The following is a 12,763-nucleotide window of genomic DNA, read 5'->3' on the forward strand; positions in this document are numbered from 1 at the left end:
CCTGTTCATAAGCTGTAAGTTATTCTAACTTTTCTTCACTAGCTGATGTATGGGAAGATCAATGTTTCGCTAGAAGACTTTATGATAAAAGGTAAACATGCATCTCTTCCCAGGAAAGCCTATCCGTGCTTTAAGAACAGATAGGTATGGTGTATTTTTTTCTGAAGGTCCTTAAAAAAAAAGGGCAAATAAAATTCTTCAGACAGATAGGATGATAAGCCAGGTCACCCTTTCAGCAGCCACCCACCCTGAGCTGAGACCAAGTCAGCCATAAAACCACACCTCAGTGTGCCCCTGTAGTCCATCTCGGCACAGATATTTTCACAGTTTTGCAGCCTCGGGTGTAAGTATCATACCACGGCATTCAGGAAATATGAGGCTGGATCCAGACTGTGTCATATGTGGTAACAGGTAATGAATATTTTGTCTAATTTTTTCTCTGTTCCTCATCCACCAGCCTCGCCCACCAACAGACCTGGGTTTCAGCTTTGATGCCAATAAACAACAAAGACAGCTGATAGCAGAGCTGGAAAACAAAAACAGGTAAAAAGCAAGCTTTGATCAGTATTGTTTCAGGAACAACATTTGAGGAGAGAAGAGCCTTCAGTCCTTGTGCTTTGTTGTTTTTAACCTTTTGTATTATATTAACCAGATTGTTTTCCTAGATCTTTTATTGAAAGGTGTAGCTGCCTCTAACCAATTAGCTTAGGGTGGATGCAGCTGCAGTGCCCTTATTCCCCAGGGAGCAGGTTGATCTTCTTCACTGATCTTAAGATCATCTTAACTGGCGCTGAGCGTTAGGAGCTGCATTGCTATCTTGTATTGCTATCTGCAGACCCAGCAAACTTCTCACAGCAGGGTAAGCCATTCAGGTGGCAGCAGGAAAATAAATCAGCTGCGATGTAGTGGAGTGAGCTGGTTGGAAGGCTGGGGTGGTAAATTCAGCTTGAGAAGAAAGAGTGCGTTTTTTTCCTTTTGCTGTAAAACAAAACATTCTGAAGGAACTGGGAGGCCTGAAAGAAATAGGAGATGGGCTGTAGAAGATGGTTTCCTTCTTCTGGACGTGACCTGGCAATGTGCCCTCACAGCCCAGAAAGCCAACCGTGTCCTGGGCTGCATCCCAAGCAGCGTGGCCAGCAGGTCGAGGGAGGGGATTCTGCCCCTCTGCTCCGATCGGGTGAGACCCCACCTGGAGTCCTGCGTCCAGCTCTGGGGTCCTCAGCACAGGACAGACATGGACCTGTTGGAGCGGGTCCAGAGGAGGTCACAGAAATGGTCAGAGGGCTGGAACACCTCTGCTATGAGGAGAGGCTGAGAGAGTTGGGGTTCAGCCTGGAGAAGAGAAGGCTCTGGGGAGACCTTATTGCTGCCTTCCAGTACCTAAAGGGGGCTTACAAGAAAGATGGGGACAGACTTTTTAGTAGGTCCCGTAGCGACAGGACAAGGGGTGATGTTTTTAAACTAAAAGAGAGGAGATTCAGGCTAGATATAAGGAAGAAATTGTTTACACTGAGGGTGGTGAGACACTGGCCCAGGTTGCCCAGAGAGGTGGTCGATGCCCCATCCCTGGAACCGTTCAAGGTCAGGTTGGACGGGGCTCTGAGCAACCTGATCTGGTTGAAGATGTCCCTGCTCATGGCAGGGGGATTGGACTAGATGACCTTGAAAGCTCCCTTCTCGATGATTCTTCTTGCTTCAGAGGGACTGTTAAGAAGAGATCGCTCTGTTTTTATCATAATATTGCATTTTCACCGGCATGATTCTTCAGCACTCACATTTTGAGTTCATGTTTCTCTGGCTACGAGAAACTAAGAGGGTACAGCTCTAAAGAGCAAGCTGTTGAGCAGCTGCAAACCCCACGTGTTGTACGGCACAGGCAGCCCGCGGGTTACCTATGGAGCCTCTCCGGGTGCCCGATGATGTGTTTTCCTCATAAGCGTGCTCGGGTCTCCCTGTGCTCCAGCTGCGCCTCAGCTGGCGTGCGTGAGCTTGCTGCCTGCACGGCCCCTTGCCAAGGCACCCTCAGCATGCCAGGTAAAAATACTTCTTAAGGTTAGTTTGGAGGAGAACCAGTTCCTGGAGAGCACAGGAACAGCTCAATCCTTGCACCATCTTGGCTTCAGTATGCTACCAAGAGACCTTGCAGTTATTTGAAATTATTCATCGAGATCACAGATAAGGGAGATCTCAGTCAGTGCTGGTATGAAACCTTGCAAGGAGAGCAACTCAGCAGTTTTAAAAAAGAGCAGGGGGGGGGAGAATTAGAGATTATAATCTTCACTTTCAGAAGGATTTCATTTCCATTTTAATGAGTGAGGCCTTGGCCATCAGTGCTACCTTCGCTTGCCTCTGGCTACACAGAACACAGTGGCCTTAATTGGGCTGCTGGCTGATCACCTTCCCTTTGTGAAACCTCACAAGTTTGTCTCTATTACTATGAGCTGTTACTTTCCTTATTCCTCCTGACCTGCCAGGAGCCCTTGGAAAGGTGAGTAGGAAGCTAACTGGTGCTGGCACAGCTGGGGATGCTGGCGGTGTCACTTCAGAGCCCTTCCTACAGCACATGTGATGCAGATTATGCTGAAAATTGAACTTTTTTCTTTTTAGAACAGTCTCTAAGCCCATTCTGCATGAAAAGTTTTGGAGAGATGTTGCCAGCGTATGGCACATATGTGATTTCATACTTATTAAGTAATAAATTTTCCTGTGTGTATTACAGCAATTCATAGGACTGCGCTAACTTACCTGTCTTGGGTTTGAGTCTGTGCCAGTCATACATGAACAAAATTGTTGTACTTAGGCTGGATACTGACAGAAAGAATGCTTGAAGGGCTATAACAGTATTCAAGAGCAGTACAGAGATTGACCTTTTTCCTCTTTAATCTTCCCTATGTCATTTCTATAGAGAGATACTCCAAGAAATTCAGCGTCTCAGGCTGGAACATGAACAAGCTTCTCAACCTACCCCTGAGAAAGCCCAGCAGAACCCAACTTTATTGGCTGAACTCAGGCTTCTACGGTAAGAAATATCTAAAGCTCACGGGCATTTGGTACTTGGGCCAGTCAGCCCATGGGGTCTGCTCTGTGGCACAGACAGCACTGCCTGTTATTGGGGAAAGGGTAATGTCAGCATATCTTCAATGACCTTAAAGTGTTGTTTTAAACTGCTGAATTCTGAAGACTGACAGCATATTGCAGTTTGCCTTTTTTTTTAAAGTGACTTTAGAAGTAAATAAAAATGTCTCTTAAAATGATTTTTATTTGTATAGTTCAGAAAACTGTAAAGAAGAAACTGATAAGAAAAACTAGCAGAAGTGACATTAACTGCTTATTATTTATTGTCCAAGGAGTGGAGCTGAAGATAAATGTCAGTTATTTGATTAGTCAGTGAAACTCCAAAACTTCATACCTACAGATAATCAGACATACATCCAAAGTTGGAGAACAATCTTCAAAGCCTCTTTGATTAAGTTTGCATTTTGAAGTGACAGGGAAAAAATGTCAGTATTTATAGAGTAAAATGTTTCATAGTTTGGGTAGTCACAAGGGCATTCTCTGGCTATATTTTATTTCATCTTCTATTACTAGTTAATTCAGAGCTCAACCTTCAAAAATGCCATCTGTAATCTAAAGTAGGTTCTGAAATACAAGCTCTTGGCAGTAGTAGCTCTTTGCAAACTGCATTGTATTTAATTTGTTAGGGTAAACTTTTCCCGCCCGCTTAGGAAATGGCATGGTTGTTGTGCTTCCCAGGAATGTTTAAAGGTTTTCCATGAAGTGCACTGTTCTTGGGATGGAGTTACTACAACTGCAGGCAGTGCCTGCAAGGTATAATCCAGCCCCATATTGTAAAATCTAAGGTTTTCAACTTCTTTCTTTACTTTTTCATATAGAATTTGCTACATTACAGTACATTTTGGTATCTCACTGATATTTTTCATTCTATTACCTAATGATAATAATAGCTCATAGATTTTCCTAGCTTTATGCTTTACATAGCTATGTATATTTTTCTTAATTTTTAAAAAACTGGAGAGGATGCAGAAAATACCCACAAATGTTATGCAAGAGGTGGAGAAAAAAGAGAACGCAGCGCAACTTGATGTGCTGTTTGACCCAGCAGAGAAAGAATCAAGAGCTTAAACTGGAAACCAGCCACATTCAGACCACAAATAAAGCACATGCTTTTTAAAGCGAGGCAATAATCTCAAGAGCAGTGATAGAGTTTTCAGTCCCTAGACATCTTTCCTGAAGATGTTTTTCCAGAAATATAGGTTATTAGGAACAAAACAGAGCTAACCAGGAAGAATTAGATGGCCTGTATTTTGCTAAAGAAAAAAAGCTGAATGATCATTGTAGCCATTTCTGGCCTTCAGATACGTAAACACCACTGGCAAATAGAAGAGTTATGAAAGAAAAAAAAAGGTTGAATTAAGCATGTAAAGCCTGTGAAGCCATCATGATTGTCCAGTCTGGGCTTCTGTGTAACACAGGCTGGGAAATTTCTCCATCAGCACTCCTACAGAATCCTTTTTGATGGGGCTACAGCATCCATGCAAGACAAACGTTCAAGCTTTCATGTTAGAGATTTTAGTATCCCCCGATACTGTTAATGTGATCGTCAGTTAATTTCTGTGCCGCATCTGTGCTTGGTGAACTAAAAGTGTGCCCATTATTTCTAACCTTCATAAGCCTAGTGCCGTTTTCCAAACCTTGTCTTTCCCCATGCTTTTGTCTGCTGGGCTAAAAAGGTCTTATTCAAAATTCCTCTTTGTGTGTGAGTATTTAGAGATTTTGATTCCCTCCCCTCTTAACCTCATCTTGCGTAAGTAGCTTGAACGTCTTCAGTTGCTCCATAAAGCAGGTTTGCCAAATCTCCAGCTATCCCTTTAGCTTGCTGTCAGGCTCTCCCTAAGTCCTCTGCATCTCTTCTATATATAGGCTGGAGTATACTGGCTGCAGTATCTCATACGTAGTCTCACTGGTGCTATAGATAGAAATAGTGTTAGCTTTCTTACCACCAAACACCACTCTCATTAATAAATTCAAAGTGCATGTTAATTGTCTTGACTGCATAGCATCACACTGGAAGTTCACAATTAGTGGGTTATCTGTGATGTGAAAGTACTTCACAAAGTCACAGCTAACGAGGAGACGTTCCCCGAGCCTGTGATCAGCGTTTGATGACCTTGCCTTTGAGCCAGCTGCTGTGTAGAATTTAGGCTGTGAAAGCATGAGAAGGATAATCCATGGAAAATCAACATGTCCCAGGTTTAAAAACCTGCAGACAACACAGCCTGTAGAGATGAGTCATCTCTACCATTCTGCTGGCAAATGTAACCTTGGAAGAAGCACGGCTGGATCCGTCGTCCTTACAGATCCCTGCCCTGGAATGCAGATGTGCTCAGCTGCTTCTGCAGCTCCGCAGGGTGCTCACTGATACACGGGTGCCAAGGACCCATTTGGCCCAGGCATATGGCTCAAACTGCATCTCTCCATTTGTCCCTAGAGGCTGTCCTGTCTTGTTTTTGTAAACATTTAACACCCCTTGTCATTGACAAACAGTACCTCCTCTTTCTTCACTGGAGGTTGTTGAAAAGGAAATTGAATAACATCAACGAAAATCAGACATACACGTTGATGTTGCTTCTTCATTAACAACTGCATTTGGAGACCTATACTTATTTAATATGTTGATTTTTACATTATTTGTAGTTGTTAACCAGAATGTTACATTACATAACTATAGAATAAAAGCCACAGACTTTGAACTGACCTAGAGAGAGAAAAAAGACCATATAGACAAATAAAGATATGTCTGTGGTGGTTTTTTAACACATTCTAGGTGACCAGGCATGTGTAATCTTGCTCTTTATCGCCTTATTTTTGTGATATGTGTCAGCATTTAATAACCACATTCTTCAAAATACAAAAAGATGTTGAAAGAAATACCAAGGATAGTTAATACTTCACAGTCTTCTGTCCTTTTAAGAACCAGTATAGAAACAAGTTCATTCTGTTACGTAGTCTTAGCAGTTTTCTGGTTGGATTGTATGCTTATGATATGTGATTTTCACCATCACCATAATGAAAGCAAGCCATACTTGGCAGATTTATTCAGTCTAAATAAATGACCTGTTTCTTTTCCAGATTCTGATGTCCAATTGTTTTTTCTAAAATTAGCTGGTTATTAAAATTCCCAGAATGATTTATCCATAGTATATCATGTGAGAACACAGATATAATCCAAGGCATTTACAAATTCAGTCTATAATATGTGGTGCCTTTAAGTTTGGATTCAGACATTATGATGTCCACAAAAATAACTGTAGATTAATAAATAAGGCTTTCTAATCTCTTTTTTTTCTTACAGTTATTTATCATTACCTATGATTGGGATTTGTGGAGCCCAGCATTTCTTAGATCATATAAGATACTGAACTTCTGACACGTTGATGTTCATCTTTGAATTTTTCCTTATATTAGTCACTTCTTTATTTTTTTAAATATAAAATAAAACCAAACTCATATTTCTTTAAATATCTCACAGATAGGCATCTGTTGAAATACAGTGGTTTTCTGATGCCAAGGAAAGGGAAGGTCACTTATCTCCTTTTCTTGTTACCTGGGTTCTGGTACAGCAAATATGTCAAAGATTATACGTCACATTGGTGGACAGCAATAGCTCTGCCAAGTTTCCATCCAGACAGGTGATAGCTTTTCCTTTCCAAACATCTGCCGCCTTTTCTCCTCTTTTTTTTTTTTTTTTTTCCCTCTGTCTTTCCTCCCATAGTTCATTCTTGCTTGTCTGAAAGCTCTGCAGGATGCCTGGGTCTGATGTTAAGAGAGTTCTTAAAAGGAAGAAAAAAGCGGGCTTTTTTTCTCAAAATGCAGTGCTTTTGAAAAGGGCTTCCTACTACCAAGGTGCTGAGTGCAGATTTGTGGATTTTAAGTGAAAAGCTTGGTTGTTATATATACATTTCATGGTCATTGTACTGTGCTTTGCTCTATTTTTTTAAATTGGAAGCAGGGAGGAGTGATGAAAATCAAAGACACATTTATACGGGTGAACTTCCTGAAGTGGTTTTGAAATACCCAATGTTTATTTTCTGACTCTTTCTTTCATGTAACTTGAACAGGCAGAGAAAGGATGAATTGGAACAGAGGATGTCTGCACTTCAAGAAAGCAGAAGAGAACTGATGGTGCAGCTTGAAGGGCTGATGAAACTGCTCAAAGTAAGCCATCTCCTGTCAGAAATGCAGTGCATCCTTCTCTTCCCCAGGTCTGGAATGCACTACTGCTGCTCTGAGATTCCTGCTTTTCTGTCGTACCATTATAAACTTCATGAGGAATAGAAGGAATTTGCAAAATGTCATTTCCATACTGGCTCTGTGTGGAGGTGCAGATGGTTAATGGGTTTTCAGGTTCATATGCTGCTGCTTCGATTAAAATACCAAGAACCGGTAAGATTTGGAAGGCTTTAAAGAAGTGTTGGGTTTGGTAATCAACTGCATGCTGTTCTGGGTACCAATTCAGATCTTCCAACTTTAACTGGAAAATAAACTGGAAACTATAGGTACTGCAATACAGAATATGACTCCCCAGTGGCATGGTGCTGTGTTTCACCAGGTAATCTTGCACTAACCCTGCAATGTCTGTGGAGCTTTTTTGCTTTAGAGTATGATGGTATTGGCTCTGATCTATAATATATGTTGTTGTCTGGATTTCTGATGAGAGTCCGTTATTATTTTTTATAGAGTCCTGCTAGAGTCGAGCTCATAGTTGGTGACTATAGTCTGAAATACTGTTAAGTGTTTATTCTTTCCGTTCTTTAAATTGGACAAGAGCCTCTCTATGAAGTGAGTGGCAAAACATTGTCCTTAAGCAAAGAGGTTTTGGTCTAAGGCAAGGTGCGACAAAGATACTATTGGCAATAGAGGTGGGGGAGAGATCGCAGCAATAGCACTGACAGGAACAGCGCAGGGGTTTATAGATTAGCTATAGGCACATCTTGATAGTTCCAGAAAAATTCAGAGCTTGTCTGCACTTGAAAGCGGTAATGAATTCACATCCTCTGTAAATGTAAAGTGCGGTTGCTCTTCAGATTAGGCTTGCATTCTGGAATAGGAATTTATATATATATATATACAAGAGGCGATGATCGAGTACTCTTCAGAGGTGCCTGTTTTATTTAGTTTCCCTTTGCAGATGAGCACATAGTTTGTATTAATATTTAGGACGTAATTTTTTTTTAAGTCAGTGGCTCTGCATGCTGTATTTTTTTTTCCTGTTCAGCCAGTTAATGTCTGTCTTCTAAAAATGTTGAAGACAATCACTTGCTAAATTCACCTTGATTTCTTCAGACCCTAAACCTTTGTAAGTTGAAGTGTGGTATCTCTGAAAATGGGCATCCAAAACCAAATTACAGATTTAGGAAAGTACAAAAAGTTGTTGCATCAGAAACAGTTTGCTTCTTTGTGGTTCAGGTGACCACAGTCATCATTTTTCTTGCACACATTTGAGGAGCCTCTTTATAACAAAATCAGTTTGGATAGCTGCTTTAACATGATGACAAGCTCTGATGTGAGTTGTCTGTAGACCCCATTATTTTCAAAGCACTCGTAAGCCTTCACAAATTAACTCTCCCAAACAGGAGCTGATGTAAATGCTGTCATCTCATAAGGGTGAAAGGCTGCTCTGCCGGCCAGCCTGACTGTCTGCTCTTCCATCTCGAAAGCCTTGAAGGCCAGGTGGACTGTCTTTCTCAGATGCGCTACTCTGAACCTGCGGACTCCAGAGCAACCTGCAGAGATTTGCCCACCCACTAGGCAAGATGCAGCAGGCAGGCCGGCAGCGTGCCCGCCTTTGCTGCCTGCTTGGCCATCATACTCTCATCTCCCAAGTGCCCAAACAGTGTGTGTTTCCTCTCGCCCGGCTGGTTGGACACGTGAACATGGCATTGTGTGGAGCAGCAGAGGGTAGCGGTGTCAGTAACACACCGATGAGGAGAGCACAGATACCGCAGGGGACTGCAGAGGGAAGGGAGCACGAGTACGAGTGGCAGGTGCTGCAATTGGGGAGAGCCAGGAGGGAGGAAGGAGGACTGCAGAAGAGGGACGGGAACCGTAACTGACTCACCTTCGATAAACTGGTGTTTCTAGGACCGATTCATTAAGTTGAATCATGCAGTTCAATTATGAGCTTGATGGAAACTTTAATGACATCTTCTAGGCTGCATTATACCCAAGGTTAGTTTAGAAGCTGGCTCTTACTAGACTTTTCATTTATAAATCTAGTATCTTTTCATTAACTCCCCCAGTTCCCAAAATTGTGTAAAAACTATAAGGGCAAATAGGACTGGATATAAGGAGAAACTACTTCCCCATGAGGATGGTCGAGCAGTGGAGCAGGGGCCCAGACAGGTTGTGCTGTCTCCATCCTTGGAGGTGTTGAAGACCCAGCTGGGTAGGGCTCTAAGCAACCTGGTCTGAGATTAACTTGACCCTGTTCTGAGTAGGAGGCTGGAACTGAGACCGCCTGAGGTCCCTTCCAACCTGAATTATCCTATGAGCCTGTGACTGTTGTAATTATTTGGTTCTACAGGTCGCATAATATAGTTCTTTGCATTTCCCCTTCTTAGCTTTCTATGGAGCCTGGCAGCTTCTCTTTGATTAAAGCATCTCCCAGAAAGACATCTGTTCTTGAGCTGAAGAAATCAAAAATGGAAATTCACTGCCAATGCAAATTTGCTTGCACAGTTAAAAATTTATGCCTCATTTTCAGTTTTAATGTATTTAGCTTCACTTTACACCCATTGGCTTTGCTACATGTCGTTCTCCCTCCATTAAATTAAGGAGTACTTTAGCACTCCTGTTTTTTTCCTACATAGATACTTACTCATCTCAGTGAAGGCACTTCTCAATCTTCTTTTTTTAAATCAGTTAAACAGGTAGAGCTTTTCTGAGCTTCTCACAATACTGTATTTCAGTATTTTTTATGGTTGATTTCTTTGGCTTCTCCCAATTTTGAATATTATTTTTTAAATTAGGAAAAAACAAACTGTATGTTGAATTCTTCTCTGAATCTTAGCAACACTATGCAGAGAGTTACAGGAGGAGTTTCATTACTCTTCATGACTATTTCCTTTTTGTGCTTTTCTGCACCAGTGAGTGCTTTTTGAAAGCTGTCAGTAATAAGTGCTTTATTTGTTTTGTATAGTGCTAACTGGTTAATGACAACGGATTACAAGTTTGGCCTCCAACAGAACTGCAGATATGAAAATATATTGCATCTCTGCAGTTCCTTTAGAAGCCAAACCTGTAACACATTCAAGTAACAAAATCAGATTTATTTGGCAAGACCTCTTTTCCATGAAGTTATAATGCTTCGTATATTACTTATTAGTTGAGTCTTGTATCAGCATTTCTGTTACTTTGAATAAATTAATGACAGGGTAAGATGTTTATGCTTATTTAAGTTGTCATACCTTCCTTTTTGAATATGAGTGCAACACAGCACATTCCAGTTCTGGGTATTCCAAGATCTATTAAAAATTACTTTCCCTGGACCATATAACTCTTCATGTAATTATTTTAAGAATCCCAGCTGCAAGCTACCCAGGCCTGTTGATCTAAAAATATTATTTCTAGTAGATACTTTTTAACACCTTTTCTCATTACTAATGGAAAGTACTTCCCTGTTTGCTGATAGAAACTACAAGGGGAAAGTACTATTAGTCAAACACAGAACAGAAATACTAATTCCTCTTCCCACGTTAAGAATTTTACCATGACTATCAAGAAGCAGTATACACCACCTCAGGGCTTTGTTTTGTTTCTGATTTGTGTTCATTTCAAAGTCTCTTTTTGGTGGTTTTTCGTGCCCTGCCAGACACGAATTGTTCCCGCGAGGTTTTAGCTTCTCTCATCATTTGGTGCACTTCAAAAATTTTCATTTATAATTTACATCAGCTGTTAAGTTTTTATGTTTTTTTCCATTTTCTTACGGAGTATTTTCTACATTTTTAATGCTGCCTTCCTTTCACCATTTAGAGCTGGATTCAGCTTACCTAACTTTGGTTATCTGCGAGTTTGGTACCTCAGCTCCCTCTGTGAAAAAAAGGAGAGAGAGAGGAAAGCCTATGTTTGGAAGGACGTCGTTGTTCTCTGGAGGTTCATCCTTTTTTCCCATGGCGAGCCATGCTATGATAGTTGGCCTCAGAGTAGAGAAAGGCCCTTGACTATTTTGGGTGGTGGTGCAGAAGTATTCAAAACCCCATGATTAGTGTCCTGCTCTGATGTTTATTAGCCCACACAGTGACCTACCCGCGCCGTTGCCATTTAGAGTTAAGGTTGTTTTTTGCATCAAGTGTCCTTCCACATCTTATTGCCAACATGTGTTGACACTCCGGTTAGGAGGTTCTGGTTACGGGAATTTGTTGGTGGTTTTCCCCAAAGGAGAAGTTCTGGCCGTTCAGCTCTTCCCCAAGTGCTGCAATTGGCGTCTTCTGCTGTGTTGTCCCATGCACTTGTGAGAGCCCGGCTGTATCTGTCCGGGTGAGCTCCTTTGTGCCGGACAGCGTTCCTTGGACTGCCACTCAGCTACCTGCTCTGCTCTTGCTGTGGTCACTGACGTGCCTTTGGGTCAGAACTGCCAGCACTTTCCCAAACCATCTCCAACCACCATCCAGAGGTTATCAGGTGCCCAGATCTGTTCCCGGGGAGCAGTTTGGATAAGGCCACCCCGATCAGGGTGATAAGGCATTTTAACAGTGTGGACGTGCGCAGATCACGCCAGAGAACAGTTGCACAATTTCGTTTAATGCTGTAGCCTCCGAGTCTGCAGGGCTGCCGCAGTGGCCACCGTCAGGCTCCCCCTTGGCTGCTAACCTCATGTCCTCCTGGCCGCTCCAGCCAGCCTTTAGCGAGCCTCTTGCACACAAGAGGCAGCCTGTCCCTCTAGGCTGATCAGTCGCCACAGCCTGTCAGTACTGTCGTCAGTGACTTTCTTCCAATATTTTTTATCTTCTTTTCCTCATCCAGGCCGTTGGCTTAGCTTTCTTTTTTTTCCTGAAGTCTTCTGTAATAGACCTAGTGCCATTAGCTGGCACTCTTCTAATACGTAGTCCACAGTGATGATTGTCTGCCTGGGCTTTTGCTTTCAGCTACACAGATATTCAGCAGACATATCCCATTTCACTTTTTCCATTTCCTCAATGGTAATTTCCTCACTAGCTGATTTGATGATTTATCTAATAACTGCTCAGTCCTTCTAGCAAAGCTCCATGCCTCTTGAGATTTTTTTTCACATCTGTAGTTAATGCTAAAGCCTCATTTTTCAAACTAACAACTTTTTTGTAGAGTGGAGATCATTTAAGATCTTTCCTTTGACCTGGCTCACCATCTGGTCCTGCAAGTCCCAGTGCTGGTAGGAGGAACAACTGGAAACATGTGGGAGTGTGGGGAGGGCAGCACTGGCCTCTGCTGCTGATGTTGATCCATGACTGAATGGAGCCATATCCTACATCTGCTACATCAGTGTCTAAATACACACCTGAAAGAACCCCAAATCTTGGGAGAAAAGTACAAAAGTATCTGGTCAGAAATGTGGAATTCTCTGCAGTCGTTCCTAGATATCTGTGTAGTGCCCTGAGTGCACAGTTGGGAAAACAACTTTTAGTATAGTGGTCAGTGAGAAGAAGCTACTCTAAATTAAGGGACAGGTTCTGGTTAATCGTGCTCAGATGGGAAATAAATGAGGGAA

The 12,763-nt window shown here is 42.0% G+C and overlaps 1 protein-coding gene across 2 annotated transcripts in view; it reads left to right on the forward strand.

Annotated features, from left to right (window-relative positions):
- The window catches only part of DTNB (dystrobrevin, beta), a 202,114-nt gene that overhangs the window by 140,161 nt on the left and 49,190 nt on the right, over positions 1–12,763 (forward strand). For both annotated transcript variants that reach the window (XM_010565883.1, XM_010565882.1), the window contains 3 exons: positions 458–543; positions 2,906–3,019; positions 7,140–7,236. In XM_010565883.1, coding sequence (XP_010564185.1) covers positions 458–543; positions 2,906–3,019; positions 7,140–7,236 — 297 coding nt within the window. The remainder of the gene's footprint in view (positions 1–457; positions 544–2,905; positions 3,020–7,139; positions 7,237–12,763) is intronic.

Source organism: Haliaeetus leucocephalus, unplaced genomic scaffold (assembly GCF_000737465.1).
Source record: "Haliaeetus leucocephalus isolate CR32 unplaced genomic scaffold, Haliaeetus_leucocephalus-4.0 Scaffold197, whole genome shotgun sequence".
Lineage (NCBI taxonomy): Eukaryota > Metazoa > Chordata > Aves > Accipitriformes > Accipitridae > Haliaeetus > Haliaeetus leucocephalus.